This window comes from Bufo bufo, chromosome 9 (assembly GCF_905171765.1).
Source record: "Bufo bufo chromosome 9, aBufBuf1.1, whole genome shotgun sequence".
Taxonomy (NCBI): Eukaryota; Metazoa; Chordata; class Amphibia; order Anura; family Bufonidae; genus Bufo; species Bufo bufo.
In genome coordinates, this window is record NC_053397.1 from 65,703,943 (window position 1) to 65,731,383 (window position 27,441).

Below are 27,441 nucleotides of genomic sequence, written 5' to 3' on the forward strand. Positions count from 1 at the left end.
AAAAAATAAACAAAAAAAAAAAAAAACACATTTGACCCAAGCCAAGTAGAAAACAAAAATAATAAAATGTCCCCCCAAATTGGCATAATGTATGAATTTCTGTTCTGAAAAGCCTAAGGCCTCATTCACACATACATGGATTTTCACGGATTATGGTCCGTGAAAACCCGGCCTGCCGAGTGCACGGCGTCATTGGTTGCTATGACGCCGTGCACTCAGGAGGACGGGTTTTCACGGACCGTGGTCCGTGAAAATCCACGTATGTGTGAATGATGCCTAAGTTTTACAAGCAAAGTCACAAAATCTATGCATGTATTACTTTGGGGTCGCAAACTGGGTCCAGGTCCATAATTATCTTCCGTTGCATCTTTCTCTCGCTTTTCAGGATCCCCAGCTGCCTGCAGACTGGGAAATTCTTGCTGGAAATAGCTATTCACCTGAACACCTGGAAAAGAAGCCAGAATCTCAACTGTTAAAGCAAATAAAATCCCTATCATCCTCTTAATTATATCAGATACATTTAAAAAAAAAAATAATCTGTATAATTGTGTAGCACAAATTCCAGCCTATAAAGGAAATAAGAAAGCTGTATTTTCTGTGCACATCCTTTACAGTGACATGGCACCTTATGGCCGAGTATCACGAGTCCATACAAGCTGCAGCAGCATCATTCACCATGGAATGGTGAGATCTGCGGCAAAAACACATCAAAACAAAAATCAGCAAGTAGCACTTCCGGATTTTGCTGTGGAAATGCACAGAAATCTGCAAGGAATTTCTGCAACTCTGCACGTACCTGGTATTCCTGTCTGCGTATTTAAAAACATTTAAAAATAGTAATCCAAAGTGGGCATTGGTACTGAGGTACCAGTCCAGTACCAAACCCGACATCGGATTCCTATTTTAAAAATGTATTTAAATACGCAGATAGGGATACCGTAGTAACTCAAAGTCTTGCGCAACTTCCGCCGAGTTGAAGTTTGGCTACACCGAGCCCATACATTTTAATGCTGTACGGAAACTGCATTACCAACAAAGTTTTTTTAACGAATTGACTTCAGATCTATGATCCAAAGCTCGATACGCTCAAGCATAGTAATAACCATGGAAAAGATGTGCTGACACTCTGGTATACCCACTGGACACCAATGAATATTCAAGATGAGGCGGGCGGGGATCAGAAACTGCAGAAAGCGCTGCAAACCGCAGGTCGCCAATAAAAAAAAGTTTAAAAATAGTCACACACATCAAAATGATAAATAAAAACTGCAGACTGCGCCCACAAAAAAGAAAACCCTCACACAGCTCCATTGACGTGTAAATAAGTATATAAAAAAAAGTTTCAAAGGCCAGAATATGGCGATGCAAAAAATTAAATAAAAAATATTGTCATGTTCCCCGGGAGTTTTTAGATATTTTTTTAAGCATTAAAACACAAAAAACAAGATATATAGCAGTATTTACTTCAAAACTCATCTTACCATCTCCGTGTCCACCTGGCTTGGTATTGGCCCAAGATTTGGCAACCACAGGAACCTCAATTATAGGGGGAGGAACAACAGGCTTTGGAGGTGGAGGAGGCACTTCTGGTGCTCTAGAGAAAGAAATAAAATGTGACATTAAGTTGCTTATGACTTCTCAATTTGTAAGTATAAAAAGACAAAATATTAAAAGGTGTCAATGGGGTGGAACTTACTTCTCCTCTTCGGACTGCTCTTGTTTGGATGCCCATCCGGTGCCATCTTTGGGTACAATATTCACATTTGGGTCATTGCCTTTATTTTCTGCCTTTAGACTGGGTAAATTTGCAGGTGGTGGCATGCGCCGAGATACAGCAACTTTTCCCAAGCTTTGAAGTCCATGACGTGCAGCAACTTAAAAAAAAATTAATAATGGCAGCTCATTACAAAACAGCACCCAACTTAATTAAAATTCTAAGTAACATTTACACCTTTTTAATTGCAAAATCCACCTCAGTGTTACCAACATAACTATACAGCAGATGCTCAAAGTTAGGCCTTGATTTTAATGCGTTTTCACACAAGTGGTTTTTCACTGACCCACGGAGACATACACTACTTGGGTCATGCCACCACATATGCCCAATGAAGTCAATGGGTCTGCAGAAATCCACTGACAACACAGATGGCATCCAGGCTGTCAGCGATTTTACATTCACCGTTGGTATAAGAAGCTCCTGAAACCTATTTTTAGCCTAAGAGTACGACCGTATTTTTAGTCTGCATCGGATCCACATTTTTTACGGGGCGGATGCTGACCTATTCACTTCAATGCAAAGTTTTAATTTTAAACTGCCAGGTGCGCGCTAACGAGTATTGCTATGAACGCTCGTTAGCAACCATCTGCTGAAAAATCTGGTGTAATACACCCTTAGGCCACATGCACACGACCGCGCCGTGCTTTTTGCGGTCCGTAAATTGCGGATCCGCAAAACACGGATGCCGCCCGTGTGGGTTCTGCAATTTGCAGGAATGGACCAGCAATAATAGAAATGCCTATTATCCACAAAACAGACAATAGGACATGTTCTATTTTTTTGCGGGGCCACAGGACAGAGCAACGGATGCTGACCCAAACAATGGTCGTGTGCATGAGGCCTTGTGTGATCCTGTTGTCTCTGATCCCGTTATAAGGAGAGAGCAACATCGGATTTTCGTTCACCACGGGGTACAGTAGATAAGAGCTGTTTAAATTTCATCCATTTTGCTGCTACTGTAAGTATAATGCCTCGTATCACTGTATAGAATAGCGTAGTCTGCTGTGCTATTCAATATCACAAATTTATACTTATATCAGCAAATTGGGTCCTTCAGAACTGCTTCCAGTCCGGTTCAGCTGGAATACTCCATCCACAATGCATCGTAAGGCACATTCACATGACCGTTGGGTGTTTTGTGGTCTGCAAATTGCGGATGTGCAAAACACGGATACCGTCTGTGTGCATTCCGCATTTCGAGGAACGGAAGGGCTGGCCCCTAATAGAACAGTTCTACCCTTGTCCGACATGCTGTATTTTTTTTGCAGAACGGCCATGTGGACACGGAATGCGCACAGAGCAATTTCCTTTTTTGCAGCCCCATCAAAGTGGATGATCCCGCATACGGGATGCAAAAAATAAAAAATAAAAATAAAAACGGAAAGGACATGGATAAAAAACCTTGCCGGGATGTTAACACTCATCATTGGAGCCCTTGTCATGAAAAAACACAATGGATAAAAACATATCTAACGTTTATTGGTAAATGCAAAATAAAGGCACAAACTGCAAATAAGTCAACAAGATTGACAGTTCCCATAAGCAAGTCCACATGATGCTGCCACTCACCTGTAGTTTTCTGGGTTTCTAGCGACTTTCCTTTGTACGTGTTAAATAGGCTGAGGGTAGCATACTTTTTCCCATCCTTTGCTTTTGTGCTCTGGCCTGACTTCTCCGACATGACGAAAGAAACTCATCGAGTCTGATACAGCCTCTGCCTCACTTTTGTGCCCAGTTCTCACCTACACACAAAAAAAATATGCTTAGAAATGGCTGGTTTTGAAGGAACCATAATGGGGTATTCTAGGAATTTTACTATTGATCGCCTTTGCTCAGCAAACACTGTCAATATCAGATCGGCGGGGTTTTGAGGACCCAGTCAGCCGTTTCAGAGTAGCTCCCTCCGCGGTGCAGGGGACGGGGCCTGTAACTGCGGCACTGCAGTCACCAGGGATGCTCAACCTGCCGCCCTCCAGCTGTTGTAAAACTACAACTCCCACCATGCCCTGCTGTAAGCCGATAGCTACAGGCTGTGTGGGCATGCTGGGAGTTGTAATTTTGCAACAGATAAAAGGGCCGCAGGTTGGGCATCCCTGCACTAGACAATGTCCAGCTCCAGCACGAAAGCTATTCTGAAACAGCCCAACGTGGGGGTGTGGCTTATAGGACCCCCCACCAATTTCACGTTTATATACCATACAACCCATCTGAGCTCATGTGGGATGCGACAGATCAGTACATCCTGCTGCTGAGCAAGTCAAAGCACAGAAACATTCAAGGTCTGCAAGGGAGCCACCAGTAATTTGGGAATACATTATAGCGTCATGTCTGGGTGCTGGAAAAAAAAACTGATTAATTCGGAAACATACAAGTATTCTTCCCCGCTATAGCCTTTTATAAAATATCAATTGAAAAAGACCTAACTGTCTGACTAGTGCATGGGCGCTAAATTCTATGGAATGGGTTATACAGAAAAAACCAAGTGGTCGACCAACCGCTCTCCCAATCCACACATGCATACTGGGCTCAGCCAAGCATGCATGTGTACTGAAAGGGGGTGGAGCTGCAGCCAGAAACCTCTTATCTCCCTGAGAACCAAAGTATAGGGCATGCAAAAATCCATGGAACCGTTTTTGGATAAAGCAGCCACGAGTTTTCTAAAGCCTCATGCACACACACCTGTCTTTTGCATTCGTGTCCGATCTGCATTTCCTGCAGATTTCACGTGGATCTATGGGTCCGCAAACAATGAAAAATGACAGAAGATGTACTTTTCTTGTCTGATCGGCAGACAAGAATAGTCATTTCTAAAAATGGGAGTGAGAAAAAAGGAGATTTTTGTATAACTTAGCAGTAAAATCTCTCTCGCTCTTCATTGGGGGTATAGCTATGTCCTCTAGGAGGCGTTGACACTAGTAAAAGCTGTTGGCTCCTCCCCTGGCAGCTATACCCCCTCCAGCCTGGAGAGAGAGCTTCAGTTTGTGAGAAGCAAGTAAACCAACGAAACAATGTGGAACAGCAACAATGCCAAGAACCGAACCAGGTTCTAACCAGCAACAGCCACAACTGTGGCCGAACAACAATACTGGGTGGGTGCTGTGTCCCCAAATGAAGAGAGATTAATATTTTACTGGCAAGTTATACAAAAATCTCCTTTTCTTGCCCATATTCATGCAGTCGATAGGGAGGGAAAGGCCACAGACCCATGGAAGCCAGCGTCCCTGCAGGCATCTAAGAACTGTCGCCTGCAAGAACACGCGGTCCAAGGTAGCGACCGCCGATGCATAAGTATGCACCTGATAAACTCTTGTGAACGTGTGTAAGGAGCACCAGTAGCCGCCTTACGCAACTGAGCGGCCGAAGCGCGATTCCTCAGAGCCCAAGAAGCACCCACCGCTGTCTGGAGTGAGCCGCGAGACCTAAGGGCGGAACCCTGCTTAGGGCGCAGTATGCTTCAGCAGTTGTAGACCGAATCCAACGGGCAACCGCCAATCCCTAGTGATGACCTTTCGGAAGACAATAAGGAGTTCCGTACGCCGGAAGAGACTGAAGGCTGCCAAATAAGATCGGAGCTCTGACAACGTCCAATAATGTAACTCCCTTTCGTAGGGTGTGAAGGGGAGGAACAGTGAAGGAAGGACAATTTCTTCATCGATATGGAAGTCAGAGACCACCTTCGTGAGAAGAGGGAATGGGCCGGAGAACCGCCTTATCCTTTGAAGAACCAGGAAGGGTTTTCTGCAAGAGAGCGCCCCCCCCCCCCCCCAACTCGGACACCCGTCTGATGGATATGATAGCCACGAGAAGACTACCTTCTAGGACAGGAGCTGGCGTAAGATCTCCTGCAAGGGCTCAAGGGGAGAAGGCTGGAACGCTGAGAGAACCATATTCAGATCCCAAGGCGGTAAAGGACGGTACGGAGGAACCGTATGTGCCAACCCCTGAAGGAAGGTTTCCATGGACACCAGGGAACCAGAGTACGCTGGAAGCTGCCCCAGGATAGAAGCACCAACACCTGACCCATCAGGAGACTAAGGGTTAAACTAGGTCCAACCCCGATTGTAGAAAGGACAGGACCGTGGGGAGAGAAAAAATGGAGTGAGGGGATGTCCCGGCTTTCACAGAAGCCCAGGAAGGACCTCCGGGTCCTAATAGATCCTGGGCGATGCAGGCTTCCTGGCTTGAATCATAGTGCGGATGACGTCCGCCGAAAACCCCCTCCATGTCAGAATGGCCGATTCAATAGCCACGCCGTCAACCAAAGACTTTAATGCTGATATATGACCGGACCCTACGAAGAAGGTAGTCTGAGTGGCAGTGACCAAGGGACGTCTTCTAGAAGGAGAACGAGGTCGGCGCGACAGGGTCAATCCGGAGTGACTAGGATTCGTCGGAATGCCCTCCATCTTGAACTTCCGCAGAAACCTGGGTAGGAGGGGGAAGAGGAAAAAACACACAAGAAGGGAGAACTCCCACCAAGGAAATATCAGGGCATCCACGCCGAATGCTTCCGGAACTCTTGCATGGGAGAGAAAGTGGAAAGCTTTCGTGTAGACACCATTGGCACACCCGGACCCATGGAAGAAGTCCCAGTAGAAGGAGGGATGTGGAGGGTGCCACAGCCCACCAGTCGGAACCAGAGCGTGTCTGGAAATGGAAGACCACCAAATGAATACTCCGTGCAAATGCAGATGAGGGAAGGTAGTAATGTGGGAACTACCAAGGCATGCGGGGTGGCTATGAACCATGAGCCAGAGGAGGAAAGGACCAGAGAAGAATAGGCTAGGTCTAAGTCCATTCCCACTCTGATACCGGCGCTATACAGAGTAGCCAAAGATTAAGTGGCTGTGCAAAAAACACGCCCGAGGAGGGAGCCAGGCAAGGGGAGTCACACTGTATTGCTAGCGCCATACCCCAACAGGAGGGGGCCACCCACAGAGGCCACCGAATTCAGTGGTAGAAGAATCCACTACCTGAAGAATGAGCTGCAGAAGAATCGAAGTATGTAGTGGTAACGCAAATACCACTCCCACAGTAGTAGCCAGCGCTTTCCCGTGAGTGCAGAGCTGAGGGGGAGGCCTGAGACTAGCCATAGAAGCCACGTACCATACTGCCCGAGTTAAGTAGAGCTAATTTAAAAAACCCTACCTGGAAGGACGCTGAGCAGGAACAACTGCCAAGCTAGCACTAGAGAGGGGGAGCCCCTGAGGGGGGTGTCCCACTGCAGCGACTACGAACTCAAGTCTTAGCAAAAGAAAAAAGGCTGCACCTGTGGAGAGTGCCAGCATAACCACTTCCCATAGAAGGAGGAGTGGTGACAGAGAATAAAGAGTCAGTAAAACACTTGACTCGCTGGAACATACTCCCCAAATATGCGCAATGGTGCACGCACTACGCATTGATGCGGACAAAATCATGACCGACAGGAATGGTGGATGCCCATGGAGATGGGGGGGGGCTCTGGGACACATAAGTGTGTCAACGCCCTGGAAAGACAGAGGATGAGCATGTTCAAAACCGCGCCAAAGGAAGGAAGGAATAGCCACCGTCTCTACTGGCAGCACAGTATACCACCAGAGTAAGAGTACCGACTGTTGCCACACCCCCTGTGAAAGCGAAGGCATCTAGAGCCGTGGCATAGTTGAGTTGCAACATCCCAAGAGGTTTAGTTATTCCCCGCTAGTGGACCACTTGCGGAAGGGGAGAATGCAACAGGAAGCACGGTGAAATGCAACACTCCGTCCATGGAAAGGGATAGTGCGACAGTTGGGACCGTATGTAATGGTAGTGCAATTACTCTATCTATGGAAGGTGGAATGCATACGGCAAGTACTTAAGACAGTGGTAGGGAAAATACTCCACCTAGAAGGGGGGTTCAATACCCACGGTGGGAACTAGTGCATATGGCGAGTCCTGTACCCGAGGGAGTGCAAATATTGCACCTAAGTAAGGGGGTAATGTCTACAGCACAAAATGCACCCAGAGATAATGTCATCGCACCACCTATGGAAGGGGCTAATGCATACCGCAGGCACTGAACCCAGTGGAGATGCAATTCCACCACCTACAGAAGGGGGAATGTACAGTCGTTGCCAAAAGTTTTGAGAATGACACAATTAGTTTTCACAAAGTTTACTGCTAAACTGCTTTTAGATCTTTGTTTCAGTTGTTTCTGTGATGTAGTGAAATATAATTACACGCACTAAATACGTTTCAAAGGCTTTTATCGACAATTACATGACATTCATGCAAAGAGTCAGTATTTGCAGTGTTGGCCCTTCTTTTTCAGAACCTCTGCAATTCGACTGGGCATGCTCTCAATCAACTTCTGGGCCAATTCCTGACTGATAGCAACCCATTCTTTCATAATAACTTCTTGGAGTTTGTCAGAATTAGTGGGTTTTTGTTTGTCCACCCGCCTCTTGAGGATTGACCACAAGTTCAAAATGGGATTAAGATCTGGGGAGTTTCCAGGCCATGGACCCAAAATGTCAACGTTTTGGTCCCCGAGCCACTTAGTTATCACTTTTGCCTTATGGCACGGTGCTCCATCGTGCTGGAAAATGAATTGTTCTTCACCAAACTGTTGTTGGAAGAAGTTGCTGTTGGAGGGTGTTTTGGTACCATTCTTTATTCATGGCTGTGTTTTTGGGCAAAATTGTGAATGAGCCCACTCCCTTGGATGAGAAGCAACCCCACACATGAATGGTCTCAGGATGCTTTACTATTGGCATGACACAGGACTGATGGTAGCGCTCACCTTTTCTTCTCCGGACAAGCCTTTTTCCAGATGCCCCAAACAATCGGAAAGAGGCTTCATCAGAGAATATGACTTTGCCCCAGTCCTCAGCAGTCCATTCACCATACTTTCTGCAGAAGATCAATCTGTCCCTGATGTTTTTTTTGGAGAGAAGTGGCTTCTTTGCTGGCCTTCTTGACACCAGGCCATCTTCCAAAAGTCTTCGCCTCACTGTGCGTGCAGATGCGCTCACACGTGCCTGCTGCCATTCCTGAGCGAGCTCTGCACTGGTGGCACTCTGATCCCGCAGCTGAATCCTCTTTAGGAGACTATCCTGGCGCTTGCTGGACTTTCTTGGACGCCCTGAAGCCTTCTTAACAAAAATTGAACCTCTTTCCTTGAAGTTCTTGATGATCCTATAAATTGTTGATTGAGGTGCAATCTTAGTAGCCACAATATCCTTGCCTGTGAAGCCATTTTTATGCAACGCAATGATGGCTGCACGCGCTTCTTTGCAGGTCACCATGGTTAACAATGGAAGAACAATGATTTCAAGCATCACCCTCCTTTTAACATGTCAAGTCTGCCATTTTAACCCAATCAGCCTGACATCATGATCTCCAGCCTTGTGCTCGTCAACATTCTCACCTGAGTTAAGAATTACTGAAATGATCTCAGCAGGTCCTTTAATGACAACAATGAAATGCAGTGGAAAGGTTTTTTTGGGATTAAGTTAATTTTCATGGCAAAGAAGGACTATGCAATTCATCTGATCACTCTTCATAACATTCTGGAGTATATGCAAATCGCTATTATAAAAACTTAAGCAGCAACTTTTCCAATATTTATGTAATTCTCAAAACTTTTGGCCACGACTGTATACGCCCGACACTGAAACCAGTGTACCGTATGCATTGCCCCATTGAAGGGGGCAATGCATACGACAAGTACTGCCGGCCACCGTAGGCGCAATCTTTGGAGATTGCTTCGGATTCATGTCAGGGTCTGAATCAGCACCTGTACTGACAATAACATCAATTCTATCCAGTTATTGGCATTTTTTGGTTCTTTTGCTTTTCTTTGGGCTGAAATAAGAGCTGCTTCAGTTCAGTTTTGTGGTGCTCATCCTTTAAACTTTGGCTCAGAGCATCATGTGGAGCTGCCGCGCTTTGAGACCTCTCCATATAAATAGCACACCTCGGTGCCCTGGTAATTATTAGCAGCTCACCCAGCCCGAGGCAAATGACTGCCCAGGAGAAAGTTAAAGCTCACAGCTCATCCCAGAGCAGCAGCTGCATCTCGGTTGGCGTTTTTCTGCTCCAGATGATACGGAGATACCAGTCCTAGCAGCAAATGAACCTACTTAAAGAGTACGAGAACATTTTAAAGTTCCTTTAATATCACCATTTTTTTTTTTAAAGGACAGGTCCAAATGAACAAAAGGTGGTGGCTGTGGGCTTAGAAATGCTTAAAGCTCGTCCCCGTATGTTTATCCAATGTCTAACACATTATACTTACCCCGCCGCTGCACCACGGGCGGCGCTAGGGAGGCTCGTCCCCGTATGTTTTGATCCGTACGACAGGGAGATACAGCAGAGGCCAGGTGGGGAGCGACGCGGGTGCCGGGGAGCAGGGTAAGTATAAGCTATATGAGGGGCATGTTTTAGACATTGGATGGACCCTTTAAAACACTAAAGAGAAACCCTCACCGATCTGGTATCCACTGGTCCCTCTGTGGGGTCACCACTAAAGGTCAGTGATGGGCTAAGCAGGACTTTTCTGCCATTTCTGGCGTGTCATACCAGGATAGGGAGCAGAGACCAGCAGGGACTGGAGCGGTATCGGGGATCGGTGAGGGGGAGAATCCGTTCTTTTAAAGCTATGCAAATATACAGCTGGAGGTCCAGGGGCTATAAAGCCCACGTCATAGTATACGTAAGGCATGGGATTTAGTTAGCTGCCCAAGTGACTTTTTTTTTTGGGCAAAGCATCGATTGTCCATCATGCTAGGAGGAAACTTGCTTGATGAGGTCACTTCCCACTAATATGAGGCACATGGAAGTCTAAATCGATAAAAGCACATGCCTCACATTAATAGTAACCCCATCATCTACCTCCTCACATAAGGGACAACATGGGGCTAATGCATGGAGGTTCTTAATACTATTAGGCCTCATGAACAGGAGTGTAATTTTGGTCTGATTCCGATTCACATTTTGAAGCCCTAATGTGAGGCACATGGTTTTAGCAGTTTGGACCTCCTGTGCCTCATACTAACAGTAAGTAACCCAATCATGTACCTCACGTTAACCACATATTGCCCATTATGTGAGGGGCTACATCATGGGGTCACATGACACAGCTGAGGCTCAGAAGGATAAGAAAAGGACCTTCACTACAGTTTATATCTGGTACCTTTCTAACCGGCCAGAATAAAAAGGTTTGTGGGAGTGCTACTTTAATAGGAGGCACGTGGCTTTATCAATTTGGACCTTCATGTGCCTCATGTTAACAGTAAATGACCCCATCATGTACCTCATATTAACCCCATGTTGCCATTACATGAGGTATGTAATGGGGTCACTATTAATGTGAGGTACATGGAAAAGTGGCTTTAAGAAGTTCCAAGCTGTGTGTCTCGATTTTTTAAATGGGACTACGCCACCAGTCACTTTTCCAGAAGGTGGCTTGGCAAGAGTGGGGAAGGGGGCGCAGCCAATAGCGGAGACAAATCTTCATTTCCACCAGTTTTCGGGTGCAAATAAAGCCAGAAATCTATGTCCAGATTTCTGTTTAGGTGCCGGGACTGCCGGAGGACGCCATAAGAGGTGGTGATGTGACCTCAGTAAAAGAGTCCAGGAGGGGCCCGGATGTAGTTCTGGAGTGCATTGCTGAGCTATATGCATGGAGCCCCGGAGAGAATAGCTCAGTAATAAAGCCACAAAATCTCTGCATTCTGAAATCAGAGGTACAGTAAAGGCTCGGTGTGAATTAGGGCGTACAATGACAGATCTCCCATCATCAGTGATGACAGGGTTAGGACCGGGAGGTAAATGGAAGCCTCTAATAGGGGTTTAGTGCATAGATAAATGCAGCAGGTTACAGATGAGCTCACAGCCACTTATGGATAGAGCAAGGGGACGTTACGTAGTGGAAAGCTACAATACTGAACGGATTCCAACGGAACTGCGCAAATCCAAAGACAGATCCTCCTTCTGGTCCTTAGGCCCCTTTACACGAACGATACAGATAGGCTCCGGATGCGTTCAGTGAAACTCGCACCGTTTTACAAGCAAGTTCAGTCAGTTTTGTCTGCGATTGCGTTCAGTTTTTTCCACGCGGGTGCAATGCGTCTTTCGCATGTGCGATAACAAAAAACTAAAGGCTTACAAACAACATTAGCAACCATCAGTGAAAACCGCATTGCATCCGCACTTGCTTCAGGATTTAATACATTTTTCACTGAAACCACATTCACTTCTATGGGGCCAGGGCTGCGTGAAAAACGCAGAATATAGAACACGCTGCGATTCTCACGCAACGCAGAACTGATGCATGAAAAAAAATTAAATAAAAAACGCTCATGTACACAGACCCACTGAAATGAACGGGTCAGGATTCATTGCACCCGTGTGGAAAACTCGCTTGGGCGCAAAAGAATTCCCAAATTTCATACACACTGCAGCCCTTCGCTGCTGCGGCGGGGGACTCAGCAGAAGGTAGTGGTGTTTACCAGTACAACGTTTCCTGCAGCTACTTTCACTACATAAACTCCCAGTAAACCCTTTAACATGTGGCGCAGCCAGCTGAAATTTAAAAGGAGCTGTCCAGTTTCAGGAGGAAACTGGACGAGCCCTGGGATCTGCAGTAAGTGACAGGCAGTCTCTAAGGCCCCATGAACACAACCGTATGTATTTTGAGGTCCACAAAAACGGATCCACAAAAAATACGGATGACGTCCGTGTGCATTCCGTATCTTGTGGAACAGAACAGCTGGCCCCTAACAGAACAGTCCTATCCTTGTCCGTAATGTGGACAATAGGACATGACATTTTGCGGAATAGAAATACGGAAACGTAAAGCACACGGAGTAACTTCAGTTTTTTTTGTGGACCCATTGAAATAGATGGTTCCGCATACGGTCCGCAAATAAAAAAAGGAATGGACACAAAGAATAGACGTTTGTGTGCATGAGCCCTTATTTTAGGCTGGGTCTGTGGCACAGTCTAGGGCCCCTTGCAGACGAGCATGAGCGGATTAGGTCTAGATGCGTTGTGGATGTGTTCAGTGAAAAATGCGTGATTTCACAAGCAAGTTCAGTCAGTATTGTCTGCGATCGAGTTCAGTATTTATCGCGTGGGGACGATTTAATGCATTTTGCACGCGCGTGATAAAAAAAACTGAATGTTCACAAACAATATGTCTTCGCAACCATCAGTGAAAAACACATTTTCACGTAGCCCCATTCACTTCTATGAAAATCACCAAATATAGAACATGCTTCAATTTTCACGCAAAGCACAAGTGATGCGTGAAAACCAACGCTCATGTACACAGACACATTGAAATGAATGGGTCTGGATTCCGCGCGGGCGCAATGCATTCGCATCACGCATTGCACCCGCGCGGAATACTCGCTCATGTGAAAGGGGCCTAAGAGTACATTCACATGACCGTGCTGTGTTTTGCGGTCCGCAAAACGCAGATACCAGCCTTGTGCTTTCCGCGGAACACAGGGCCGGCGCTATATAGAAAATGCCTATTCTCGTCCGTGACATGCTCCATCTACCTAATACACATTTTTCAGCAGCCGTTTAAAGGGACACTGTCACCTGGATTTCACTTACTAAGCTATTAACATCACCACATCAGTCTCCACGATTGACATTAAAATATACTAGTATTACAGCACAGAAAGGAAGAGCGGAGTGGCGCGACTTGCCGGGCGGAGGAGCAGATGCGGGTCGAGTGAAGCTGGCGCATGTGCACTGAGTTCTGTGAGGCCGATGCCAGGACACCACGCGGGCGCTGACATGTGTATCCAGGGCGAATGCGCGGGATTACAGGCGCTGCACAAACATTACATCAGCGAAGAGGAGTGAATAAATTAGCAGTGGGGCGGTGCTAGGCTCCGAAGTAATGGGAGCGGCTGCGCTCCAACGGCTGGAGGGATGTCCCCTTGGGCTCCTTATTGGAGGTAATTAGCATATTAATAAAAGCAATTTTTATAGACAAATTACAGGACAGTAATACTAGTATATTTTAATGTAAATCGTAGAGACTGATGTGGTGATGTTAATTAGGGATCGACCGATATTGATTTTTTAGGGCCGATACCGATAATTTGTGAACTTTCAGGCCGATGATTTATACTGATATTCTGTAAAATTTCATTTTTGAAAAAAAATAATCCCTACACAAATCTGCTGAAAATGAATATTTTTATTGTTAATGTGTAGTTTTTTGTTTTTTTTTGTAAATCTTTCGTTTTTATTTATACTTAATTTTTTATTTATTTTTTTACTAACTTTTAGCCCCCTTAGGGACTAGAACCCTTGTCCTATTCACCCTGATAGATCTCTATCAGGGTGAATAGGACAAGTGTTCTAGTCCCTAAGGGGGCTAAAATAGGATCTCAACTGTCCCTGCTGCTTTGTGCACACAGCAGCATGGAGCTTACCATGGCAGCCAGGGCTTCAATAGCGTTCTGGCTGCCATGGTAACTGATCGGAGCCCCACGATTACACAGCTGGGGCTCCGATCGGAGGAGGAGGGGACCCTGTGGCCACCAATGATTAAAACTGGGGGGGCTTGGGTGGGTGGGCGCACTGCACCACCAATGATTCATACTGGGGTGGGGGGCGCACTGCGCCACCAATGTTTTTAATACGGGGGTGGGGGGCGCACTGCGCCACCAATGATTAATACTGGGGGGCTTGGGGGGGGGGGGGCGCACTGCGCCACCAACGAAGATAAATCTCTCATTTATTCATATACAGGAGGCGGGAGCTGGCTGCAGAATCACATAGCCGGCTCCCGACCTCTATGAGCGGAAGCTGCGATCCGCGGCACCTGAGGGGTTAACTACCGCGGATCGCAGCTACAGCTCATAGAGGTCGGGAGCCGGCTATGTAATTCTGCAGCCAGCTCCCGCCTCCTGTTCAATTTGAATGAGTAAGTTAACATCATTGGTGGCGCAGTGGCCAAAGCCCCTCCCCTCCTCTTCCCACCTGTCTCTTCATTGGCGGCAGCATCACAGGGGGAGGGAGACACTGCTTCCTTCTCCCCTGTGCTGCTGAGGGAACACGGAGAGCGTTGTCAGCAGCGCGATCTGTGTTCCCCATACGTTATCGGAATATCAGCAAAATAGATGCCGATAACTGTCAAAATCCTGAATTTTGGCCGATAATATCGGTAAAACAGATAATCGGTCGATCCCTAATGTTAATAGCTCAGTAAGTGAAATCCAGGTGACAGTGTCCCTTTAAGATACAAACTAAAAGAAATCTATTGTTTTACTCAGCATGATCAACCCCACCTGCCTGGTTTAGCAGGGTTGATCTTGCGGACAGAAGCTCTGCAACAGATAGTGACACCTTGTTACTGAAATAGTTATTAACATTCACCCTATGTTCACTTTATGTTGGCATCATTTTGTAGAGGTCATTTTATTAGGACATTAAAAGGCTTAGCATTTTCAAGAAACTTTGCAAAAATTTATTTTTTTAAGGACCAATTCAGTTATGATGTCATTTAGAGGAGCCTAGATAATAGAAACCACTAGGAATGAGTGAACTTGTGTTTTAAATTCGGTGTACAAGGTTAGGGTCAAAGACTTCCATAACGGAACTCTTAGGCCTCTTTCACACGGGCGTTGCGGGAAAATGTGCGGGTGCGTTGCGGGAACACCCGCGATTTTTCCACGCGAGTGCAAAACATTGTAATGCGTTTTGCACTCGCGTGAGAAAAATCACGCATGTTTGGTAGCCAAACCCGAACTTCTTCACAGAAGTTCGGGCTTGGGATCGGTGTTCTGTAGATTGTATTATTTCCCCTTATAACATGGTTATAAAGTGAAAATAATAGCATTCTGAATACAGAATGCTTAGTAGGTGATCAATTGAGGGTTAAAAATTTTTTTAAAAAAAAATTAACTCACCTTCGCCTCTTGTTCGCGTAGTTCCCGGTCTCTTCTTTACTACTTTAATGATGAGCTGTGGGCTAAAGGACCTTTGGTGACGTCAGATCACATGCTCCAATCACATGGTACATCACCGTGGTGATGAACCATGTGATTGGAGCATGTGATCTGACGTCACCACAGGTCCTAGCCGATAGTTCATCTTTTGAGAAGTAAAGAAGAGACCGGGAACTACGCGAACAAGGAGGAGAAGGTGAGTTAATTTTTTTTATTTTTTTTAACCCTCAATTGATCACCTACTAAGCATTCTGTATTCAGAATGCTATTATTTTCCCTTATAACCATGTTATAAGGGAAAATAATACAGTGAATAGACTGTCACCTAGCAACCATGAGTGAAAATCGCACCGCATCCGCACTTGCTTGCGGATGCTTGCGATTTTCACACAACCCCATTCACTTCTATGGGGTCTGCGTTGCGTGAAAAACGCTGAATATAGAGCATGCTGCGATTTTCACGCAACGCACAAGTGATGCGTGAAAATCACCGCTCATGTGAATAGCCCCATAGAAATGAATGGGTCGGTATTCAGTGTGGGTGCAATGCGTTCACCTCACGCATCGCACCCGCGCGGAATACTCGCCCGTGTGAAAGGGGCCTTAGATAACCCGAAACCTTGTATACAGAACTTGAAACAAGTTCGCTCATTCCTAGAAACCACCCATAAATGACCCCATTTTAGAAACTAAACTGATTTGACAAACATTGTTAACCTTTTAGGTTTTCCAAAAGAATTAAAGGGCAATGGGTGAAATGTCTTTTTTGTTGCAGATTTTCCATGCTGATCCATTGTTGCCATAACACAGCAAGGGTTAACAGCAAAACAAACCTCAATATTTATTGCCCTGGTTTTGCAGTTTACAGAAACTCCCCACATGTGATCCTGAACTGCTGTATGGGCACACTGCAAGGCTCAGAATGGAAGGAGCGCCATATGGTTTTTGGAAGGCAGATTTTGCTGGAATGGTTTTTGGGTGCCATGTCACATTTGAAGAGACCCTTTTTGGAAACTACATCCATTAATAAATTACTTGAGGGATATAATGAGTGCTTTGACCCCACACGCGTTTCACAGAATTTATAAACACTTAGCTGTGAATATGAAAAGATACATTTTGTTTCCATGAAAAGTGTTGCATTTGGCCTCAGATTTTACAGGAGAACAAAAGATCCCACAATCCGATTCCCATTTTCTCCAGAGTATGGCAACTGTTTTGGCACACTTCAGTGTGTGCCAGTGTGAAAACCAAGTAATTATTAAAGGGAACCTGTCATCAACTTTATGTTGCCCATACTAACTGCAGCATAAATGAGACAGGCGGTCTTGTCATTCAAAGGTAAGTGGTTGCCGAGAACCAACATCACAATCATTGCAGACTGGGCCTGGAGAAGAGTCACGGCCACCTGAGAAGAGTCCTGGTTATTCATGAATTCCTGCTCTCCTGACCACCTGCTGATGGCTGACAGGCTTCTACCTAGTTTTCTTTCTAGGAGAGAACTGCCAATCATCAGCAGATGGACAGGAGAGCAGGAGATAATGAATAACCAGGACTCTTCTCAGGTAGATTTGACTCTTCTCAAGGCCTGGGCTGCAATGATTATGATGCTGGTTCTCGGCAACCACTTACTTTTAGCTCATGAGTGACACACCGGTGACATCAGAATTTCTGTCACTAATTCATGCTGCCCTCAGTGAGGTCAGCATAAAGTTGATGACAGGTTCCCTTTAAGGGGTGGAGTGAGCATTTTGACCCGACAGATGTTTTGCAAAAATTAATGAACAGCAGATGGTGCAAAGCTAGAAATGTAATTTTCCCACAGATATGACATTTCAGTGCTTTATATGCTGTGCCCAGTTCAGGGCTCCAGATGGCGACCAAAATGGTCGCCAATGCGACTTAGAATTTACAAATGGCGACAAGACTTTTTAGTCTGGTCACCATTTGCGACTAGACCTGCCGCCGCAGCTCTGCAGTTGAATACAGCGGCGGGGCACAGGAGATGATAGTTCTCTTCCCCGCCGCCGATGTTCTTCTCAGCAGCGCAGAGGAGGAGTCCCTCCCTCCCCCCTGTGCTGCTGCCAATAAGAAGAGAGACGGGAGGAGGAGGGGAGGGGCTGTGGCCACTGCGCCACCAATGAAGATAACTGACCTGTTAGTACAAATACAGGAGGCGGGTGTCGGAATCAAATAGCCGGCACCCGACCTCTATGTCAGGGAGCTGCGATCCGCTGCAGTTAACCCCTCAGGTGCGGGACCTGAGGGGTTAACTGCCGCTGATCGCAGCTCCCTGTCATAGAGGTCGGATGCCGGCTATTTGATTCTGACACCCGCCTCCTGTATTTGTACTAACAGGTCAGTTATCTTCATTGGTGGCGCAACACCCAACACTCCAGTATAATAAGCATTGGTGGCGCAGTGCGTCCCCCCAAATAAAACATATTAACTCACCTCCTTTAATTGATCGCGTAGCTGCCGGTCTTCTGTTCTTTCTTCAGGACCTGTGGTGACATCACTGAGCTCATCACATGGTCCATTACCATGGTGATTGATCATGTGATGTACCATGTGATCAGCACAGTGATGTCACCACAGGTCATTTGACAGGTCCTGAAGAAAGAACAGGAGACCGGCTGCTACACGATCAATTGGAGGAGGCGAGTTAATTTTTTTTATCCCTCATTGGCACTGCCCACTGCGCCACCAATGTTTATTATACTGGGGTGTTGGGGGGGGGGGCGCACTGCGCCACCAATGTTTATTATACTGGGGTGTATATAATGTTTATTATATTGACCTTCTACTAAGCATTCTGCATTAAAGAATGCTATTATTTTCCCTTATAACCATGTTATAAGGGAAAATAACACAGTGAATAGACTTTCATCCTAGCAACCATGCGTGAAAATCGCACCGCATCCTCACTTGCTAGCGGATGCTTGCGATTTTCACGCAGGTCCTTTTACTTATATGGGGCCTGCGTTGCGTGATAAACGCACAATAAAGAGCATGCTGCGATTTTCACGCAACGCACAAGTGATGCGTGAAAATCACCGCTCATGTGCACAGCCCCATAGAAGAAGTAAATGGGTCCGGATTCAGATGCGGGTGCAATGCGTTCACCTCACGCATTGCACCCGCGCAGAAATCTCGCCCGTGTGAAAAGGGCTAAGGGTGAATAGGACAAGGGTTCCAGCCCCTAAGGGGGCTAATAGTAAGAAAAAAAAAAAAAAAACAAACACTAAGGCTACTTTCACACTTGCGGCAGTGTGATCCGGCAAGCAGTTCAGTCGTCGGAACTGCCTGTCGGATCCGCCGATCTGGATGTGACTGAAAGCATTTGTGAGACGCATCCGGATGCGGATCAGTCTCACAAATGCATTGCAAGAACGAATCCATCTCTCCGCTTATCATGCGGACAGACGGATCCGTGTTGTATCTTTTTACACATTTTGATCTGGCACTAATACAATCCTACGGGGAAAAATTCCGGCATTTAGGCAAGTCTTTAGTTTTTTTCGCTGCGGTTTTATCTTTTGCCTGATCAGTCAAAATGACTGAACTGAAGACATCCTGAACGGATTTCTCTCCATTCAGAATGCATGGGGATATGCCTGATCAGTTATTTTCCGGTATAGAGCCCCTAAGGCTACTTTCACACTAGCGTTCTTTTCTTCCGGCATAGAGTTCCGTCGTCGGGGCTCTATGCCGGAAGAATCCTGATCAGTTTTATCCTAATGCATTCTGAATGGAGTGAAATCCGTTTAGGATGCATCAGGATGTCTTCAGTTCCGGACCGGAACGTTTTTTGGCCGTAGAAAATACTGCAGCATGCTGCGCTTTTTGCTCCGGCCAAAAATCCTGAACACTTGCCGAAAGGCCGGATCCGGAATTAATGCCCATTGAAAGGCATTGATCCGGATCCGGCCTTAAGCTAAACGTCGTTTCGGCGCATTGCCGGATCCGACGTTTAGCTTTTTCTGAATGGTTACCATGGCTGCCAGGACGCTAAAGTCCTGTTTGCCATGGTAAAGTGTAGTGGGGAGCGGGGGAGCAGCATACTTACCGTCCGTGCGGCTCCCGGGGCGCTCCAGAGTCAGGGCGCCTCACGCGCATGGATGACGTGATCGCATGGCACGTCATCCATGCGCATGGGGCGCTCTGACGTCATTCTGGAGCGCCCCGGGAGCCGCACGGACTGTAAGTATACTGCTCCCCCGCTCCCCACTACTACTATGGCAGCCAGGACTTTAATAGCGTAATGGGTGCCACAGTAACACTGAACGCATTTTGAAGACGGATCAGTCTTCAAATGCTTTCAGTTCACTTGCGTTTTTCCGGATCCGGCGTGTAATTCCGGCAAGTGGAGTACACGCCGGATCCGGACAACGCAAGTGTGAAAGAGCCCTAACTAATGCCATCAGTTGGCATACGTTTTGCCTGATCCGGCAGGCAGTTCCGGCGACGAAACTGCTTGCCGGATCGCTCTGCCGCAAGTGTGAAAGTACCCTAAGACGGAACTCTATGCCAGAAATGAAAAACGCTAGTGTGAAAGTACCCTAAAATATTAAGTTTAAATCCCCCCTTTCCCAATTTTACATATAATATAAACAAATAAACATAACTTAGCGCTGCGTCCGAAAAGTCCAAACTATTAAATTATTAAAAAATATCTCCTATGCGGTGAGCATTCGCCAGTTTTTAGTCACCTTGTCACCCCAAAAAATAAGATAGGACTGTTCTATTATGGGCCGAACGTTTTGGTGTTTTTTAATTTTTATTTATTTTTGCGCGGTATTGAGTATCGCAATACTTTTTTATGGTGACGAAAGCGAATCAAAATTTTGGTATCGAAACAACCCTACGCCGTTCTGATCGGCGCAGCGTTGTCACGATACCAACATTTTTATTCTGTTTCGATTGGCGACTAAAAATTTTATTTGGCTCCTAAATTTTTCAGTTCAGGAGCCAATGGCTACTAGGTATTTTTTTTTAGTCTGGAGCACTGCAGTTGGTGCCACCAGAGACATACCACAGCCTTCAAATTGCTAGGCGGGTTCTAGTAGGTACGGAAATGCCATAAATGTGGATGTAAACTGCTGTTTGGGCACGCTTCAGAAGGGAAAGACCACCTTTTAGTAGCGTAGATTTTAATGGAGCCTCTGGGTACCAGTACAGATAGATAGATATAGATATATATTTTAATCTTTCTCTGTGTGAAGGTTTTTTTTTTGCGGGATGAGTTGCAATTATCATTGGTTCCATTTTGGGGTACATACAGCTTTTTGATGGCTTGGTATTAGGGATCGACCGATTATCGGTTTGGCCGATATTATCGGCCGATATTGAGGATTTTGAACGTTATCGGTATCGGCATCTATTTTGCCGATATACCGATAACGTATTGGGAACACAGATCGCGCTGCTCTCAGCGCGCTCTGTGTTCCCTCCGCAGCACCGGGGAGAAGGAAGCAGTGTCTCCCTCCCCCTGTGCTGCTGCTGCCGCTGCCGCCAATGAGGGGATAGAACATAAGAGGAGGGGAGGGGCTGTGGCCGCTGCGCCACCAATGAAGATAAGCCTCTCATTCATTCATATACAGGAGGCGGGAGCTGGCTGCAGAATCACATAGCCGGCTCCCGACCTCTATGAGCGATAGCTGCGGTCCGCGGTAGTTAACTCCTCAGGTGCCACGGATCACAGCTACCGCTGATAGAGGTCGGGAGCCGGCTATGTGATTCTGCAGCCAGCTCCCGCCTCCTGTATATGAATGATCGAGAGACTTATCTTCATTGGTGGCGCAGTGCGCCCCCCCCAAGCCCCCCAGTATTAATCATTGGTGGCGCAGTGCGCCCCCCACCCCCATCCCAATCCCAGCCAATAGTTAAAACATTGGGGGCGCAGTGCGCCCCCCCACCCAGTATTACTCATTGGTGGCAGTGGCCACAGGATCCCCTCTCCCCTGCTCCTCCGATCGGAGCCCTAGCTGTGTAAGCCTGGGGCTCCGATCGGTTACCATGGCAGCCAGGATGCTATTGAAGCCCTGGCTGCCATGTTCAGCTCCATGCTGCTGTGTGCACTATGCACAGAGCAGCAGGGACAGTGTGAGATCCTATTCCCCCTGATAGAGATCTATCAGGGTGAATAGGACAAAGGTTCTAGTCCCTAAGGGGGTTAAAAGTTAGTAAAAAAAAAAACACAAAAATATTAAGTATAAATGAAAAAGATTTATAAAAAAAAAATACACATTAACAATAAACAAAAAAAAATACACATTAACAATAAACATATTAATTTTCAGCAGATTTGTGTAGGAATTTTTTTTTCCTCAAAAATGAAAATTCCCAGAATATCGGTATAAATTATCGGCTATCGGCCTGAAAGTTCACAAATTATCGGTATCGGTATCGGCCCTAAAAAATCAATATCGGTCGATCCCTACTTGGTATTATATTTTTGGCAGGTGAGGAGACTGGCACAGTTTTTATTTTTTACAGTGTTCACCTAATATTGCGCAAAAAGTAAGAGGATCCAGCTTCTGGCAAAACGATATCCTTTATTTGAGGCGGTAAAATCCATACAGTGCAAGACAATTGCAAAATCGACACGTTTTGGATCCCAAGTTAAGGATCCTTACTCGTGATTTTGCAATTGTCTTGCAATGTATGGAATTTACCGCATCAAATAAAGGATATCGTTTTACCAGAAGCTGGATCCTCTTACATTTTGCACACTTTGTCGGCCTTGTCCTAGCCACATCCGTGCCTCTGATGCGATACGCAGGAGTGTGCTGCATTTCTGACTTTCTATACCTCACCTGATATTGTAGATAATGTGATTATTATAGAGCACATCTTTACAGGCGCAGCGATACGTTTTCTTTTTTTGTTCAGTAAGGCTTCCCTTGATCTTGGCGATAGAATTGTAATTACACTGTTCGCTGCTGCAATGTCGACAGCGAGCAGATAAATGGTCCGAGAGCAGCTGATCGGCGAGGGTGCCGGCAGTCGGGCCCCCAACAATTTGATATTGATGACTAGGCTTGAGCAAATCAAGTCGATTTGTTCAAACTCTTCGGTTTTGATGCTGTCCGGGGACCTGTCTCCGTACAGCATTAAAATGTATAGTCTGCGCAGAGCCAAACTTCGTTTCACCCGAAGTCGCATGAGTCTACGGTGAATTAATTCGGCAATCATTTCTCCATAAATCCTTAAAAACATTTAAAATTAGGTCGGGTTTGGTACAGATAATCCGAAGCTCGATTCGATCTTAAGGACAGGTCATAAATATTACAAAAGCAGACAACCCATTTAGGGCTACTTTCGCAATCGCGTTTGGTGCGGATCTGTCATGGACGGATCCGTTCAGGTAATACAACCGTCTGCATCCGTTCAGTTTGGATTATCTTTAACACAGCCAAGACGGAGCCGTCTTGAACACCATTGAAAGTCAATGGAGGACGGATACGTTTTCTATTGTGCCAGAGAAAACGGATCCGTCCCCATTGACTTACATTGTGTGTCAGAACAGATCAGTTTGGCTCAGTTTCGTCAGATGGACACCAAAACGCTGCAAGCTCCAGAGCGGAATGGAGACTGAACGGAGGCAAACTGATGCATTCTGAGCGGATCCTTTTCCATTCAGAAGGCATTAGGGCAAAACTGATCCGTTTTGGACCGCTGGTGAGAGCCCTGAACGGATCCCACAAACGGAAAGCCAAAACCCGAGTGTGAGAGTAGCCTAAGGGTCCATTCACACGTCCGTGAATGTGTCCGCATCCGTTCTGCAATTCTGCGGAACGGGTGCGGACCCATTCATTCTCTATGGGGCAGGAATGGATGCGAACAGCACGCAATGTGTTGTCCGCATCTCGGGAGCACGCCGCCGATCTTCCGGTCCGCGGATCCAGAAAAAAAAATAGAAGAATAGGCAGTTCTATGGGGGTGGCGGCTGGGAGTATTGCGGATACGCAATACACTACGGACGTGTGAATGAACCCTAAGGCCTCACGCACATGACCGTTGTTTTGGTCCACATCCGAGCCGCAGTTTTTGCAGCTTAGATGCGGACCCATTTACTTCAACGGGGCCGCAAAAGATGCGGACAGCACTCAGTGTGCTGTCCGCATCCGTTGCTCCATTCCGTGGTCCGCAAAAAAAATAAATATATAACCTGTCCTATTCTTGTCCGTTTTGCGGAGAAGAATAGGCAGTTATATCAACGTGAAATGCTTTTTGGCAACATGGATGACATGTCCTGCGACATCAAGAAGACCTGCTCCAACAACTGGTCACATGATGCAAGAGGAACAGGTCATCGTTGCAGCCTGCGATTGGCAGCAACAGTCAGCATGGAGAGGAAGAGGAGGCCTGGGAACATCAGACACCCAATCCGGTGGCGGGAGCAGGTAAGTATGATATACCCTGAGAGGCTGACCCCCGAGGGAGGTCTGTCTCAGGCCATGTTCACATTTCCGGCAGGCTGCTCCAGCACAGAACAGCCTGCCGGTGTTAACTGGATCTGGCATTGCCGGATTTAAAGAGGACCTTTCACCTCTCCTGACATGTCTGTCTTAATAGCTTCATGCATTCCCCATGTAATAATTCTGGTACATCTATTCTTATGACTATGTTGTCCCATTCCTCTATAAATCCTGATAGAAGTTATGAATGAATTGCTAGCAGTCTGCAGTAAGGGTACAGAGGGGCGGTTACCAGTTGGGGGTGTGTACCTGCACAGACTATCAGCACTGACTGGATACTCAGACTGTGCAGGGACACCCCCCCAACTGGTTACCTCCCCTCTGTACCCTTACTGCAGACTGCTAGCAATTCATTCATAACTTCTAGCAGGAATAATAAAGGAATGGCACAACATAGAGCCATAAGAATAGATGTACCAGAAGTGTTACTACATGGGGAATGCATGAAGTTACTACAACAGGCCGGTCAGGAGAGGTGAAATGTCCTCTTTAACGGATCACCGCCAGAACCCTATTGACTATAATGGGATCCGGCCACTTGCCAGCATAAATGCCGGGTTTCAGCCAGACAAATACCTGGCAGGGATGTGAATGCACCTTTGGATAAATAATTCAGTAAAGGTACCCCAAAATGGCGCCATTCAAAAATAAACTTTGTCGGCATTAAAGGGAACCTGTCATCGGGATTTTGTGCATAGAGCTGAGGACATGGGTTGTTAGATGGCCACTAGCACATCCGCAAAACCAGTCCCCATAGCTGTGTGCTTTTATTGTGTAAAAAAGAAAAATTTGATCTATATGCAAATTAACCTGAGATGAGTCCTGTACGTGAGATGGTCAGGGACAGGACTCATCTCAGAGTAATTTGCATATGGATCAAATTTATATTTTTTTTTTACACAAAAGCACACAGAGCTATGGGGACTGGATATTGCGGATGTGCTAGCGGCCATCTAGCAACCCATGTCCTCAGCTCTATACACAAAATCCCGGTGACAGGTTCCCTTTAAACGAGCCCCTGTTGACGGGATTTTTTTTTTTTTTTTTTTAAATGGCAGCTTTTGAAATGCAGAGAACAAAACATGAAACAAATAAATGGTCAGGTGGGGGACAAATTTGGTGTGTATTTTTGGCAGGCTGCCCCACTGAAATAGGACCAGGTGGCTTTTCTGCAGATTACTGTAGGGAATACTCGCTAAAATGAGCACGGAAAGTCCGGTGCGAACATAACGGATTATCAGGAGGTGGTCAGTCATCACCCACAATCAATACAAAAAGGTTCAAATATTGTCAATTGTACAAAGAATCAACCAATATGTCCTGGGCATTTAAGTGGTATAAGATATATGGACAGAAAGCGCGGATCCGCGTCGGCTGCAACAGCAGAGAACACCCTGTGCACGGGCTCGGCAGGCCAGGGGGTCACAGAGTCCCAGGAGGTCCCACTATTGGTTTACACCACAAAGGGAGGTAGGGGCAGCCGTGACTAGCTCACTTCCTGATTTCATTGTGAAGATAATGAGCTGAAGCCTTTTGTTTATAGCTCGTCTTTCAAGTCCCACGGAGGCCGCTCTAGGACAAAGATGCCGGCCTTGTGTCCCATCTGGTGGTCCTACGGCTCCGTCTACTCGCATATAGGCAAGGACCGGAGGGAATAAAGTGTCACTGCTCTACCCAGAACGTAGCCGGCCACCTAGTATGTAACCACAGGCCATAGCGCAGGGGGACGGCAGCAATCCCGCAATAAGCATCCGACCACCTTACGAAGGTCATCACGTATCTGCTGCGTTATATCCCCCCCCCCCCCGTGACCGCCTATCGGAGGGGAAAGGGTATTTACGCTAGATATTGGACTGAGGGGGTAAGGAGATGGAATAAGCATCCCCATCCCAGTGCCCCGGAAATCCACAGCGTAGATGCGGAGCGCACAGCACTGAGCATGCACCTTTCATCATAGGAACATCCATCATGGGGAGGAGGTGCCTGCAGCTGAGATTTCACAGCCATGCTCCATTCAGAAAAAAAAAAAAAACCTGGCCCCTTGATCTCAATGGTTTCTGGATCAGAGATCCGATCCCAACCGTAAATTAACCATTAATGGTAACCACCCATGTGAGAGCGGTGAATCACAGTTCCGTTTATTTTGGATCTGTGCCCACCCTGGATCACAATGAAACCTGTAATCTGCTGCACCTCTATGGCGTGGGCTCAGAGACTGCTGCCCATAGGGATTACACAGAAATCCATCCCATCCCCCCGTGTGCGATCACAGACTGATCGGACGAGCAATGGCCGTAAGTAGGTGTGAGCCCCCCCTCCATCCAATGGGTAATGGGGCAGGATGTGGGGGACCCCGAGGCCTGCACGTCCCCAGCTACAGAGAAAGGCGCCTGTGACCCGGGGAGGCCTTACCTGGGTGTCCCGGCGTCCTCAGCACGGAGAAGGGGCTCAGAGCAGTGTGTTCCCGGCAGCGGAGTGAATGGCGGCGATAGTGGCGCGGAGTTATGACGCTTATGGAAAGGGTCGGCACGGATGCTACTTCTGCTTCGCTGCCGTTTCCAGGAGGACAAGTCGGTTACCGTAAGCGAATTTCCCCGCCCTAGGAGTCTCACAGGCCGCAAGCACTTCTTGGCAACCCGGTATCCCGTTATCCTTCCCCCTCCGCACACACCACAGAGCGAAAGCCCCGGCGCTAGAAAAGATGGCCGACCGCCAACGGACAACGTCAGCACGCAGGCGTAGAAGCGTGGTTAGGGCGACGTTCTGCGGAAGTTGCCAGAATCAAAGATGGCGCCCGTAAATTCTCGGCCTATAGCGATACTCACTGGCGGCCATGATTAGTGCTGGCAGCAGTATACAATAGACACGAGAGAAAAGACGTTTTGGGCTTGGTTAAAGGCTTTTTTTTTTGTACCCTTAAATGGGAGTCGTGGTTGTGACCGTAGGGCTACGGGAACACGCATTACTAACCTTTGCTATGCACATGTTAATGCACAAGTGTTTCAGAGGAAAAGAGGAGCAACAACCATAAGAGCTGGTCTAAGAATTAAAAGTTAAACTCGCTGTTGCCCATAGCAACCAATAAGAATTCAGCTTTCTTTGCTCTATGGCTGATCTGAAAATGAAAGATGCAAGATAAGTGGTTGCTATAGGCACCAATTACATTTCTAGAACCCTTAAAAGAGATGTTTTTTAAACCGATGACCTATCCTCTGGATAGATCATTAGTATCTGATCGGTGGTG

General features: G+C 46.7%; 1 protein-coding gene across 8 annotated transcripts in view; it reads right to left on the reverse strand.

Annotated features, from left to right (window-relative positions):
• PRRC2C (proline rich coiled-coil 2C) overlaps positions 1–26,899 on the reverse strand; it is a 75,154-nt gene extending 48,255 nt beyond the window's left edge. For all 8 annotated transcript variants that reach the window (XM_040408650.1, XM_040408645.1, XM_040408646.1 and 5 more), the window contains exons 1-5: positions 26,610–26,899; positions 3,347–3,519; positions 1,697–1,874; positions 1,482–1,594; positions 320–445 (exon numbers count right to left, since the gene is read on the reverse strand). In XM_040408650.1, coding sequence (XP_040264584.1) covers positions 320–445; positions 1,482–1,594; positions 1,697–1,874; positions 3,347–3,458 — 529 coding nt within the window. In that variant the 5' untranslated portion in view covers positions 3,459–3,519; positions 26,610–26,899. The remainder of the gene's footprint in view (positions 1–319; positions 446–1,481; positions 1,595–1,696; positions 1,875–3,346; positions 3,520–26,609) is intronic.
• Between the last annotated feature and the right edge of the window lie 542 nt (positions 26,900–27,441).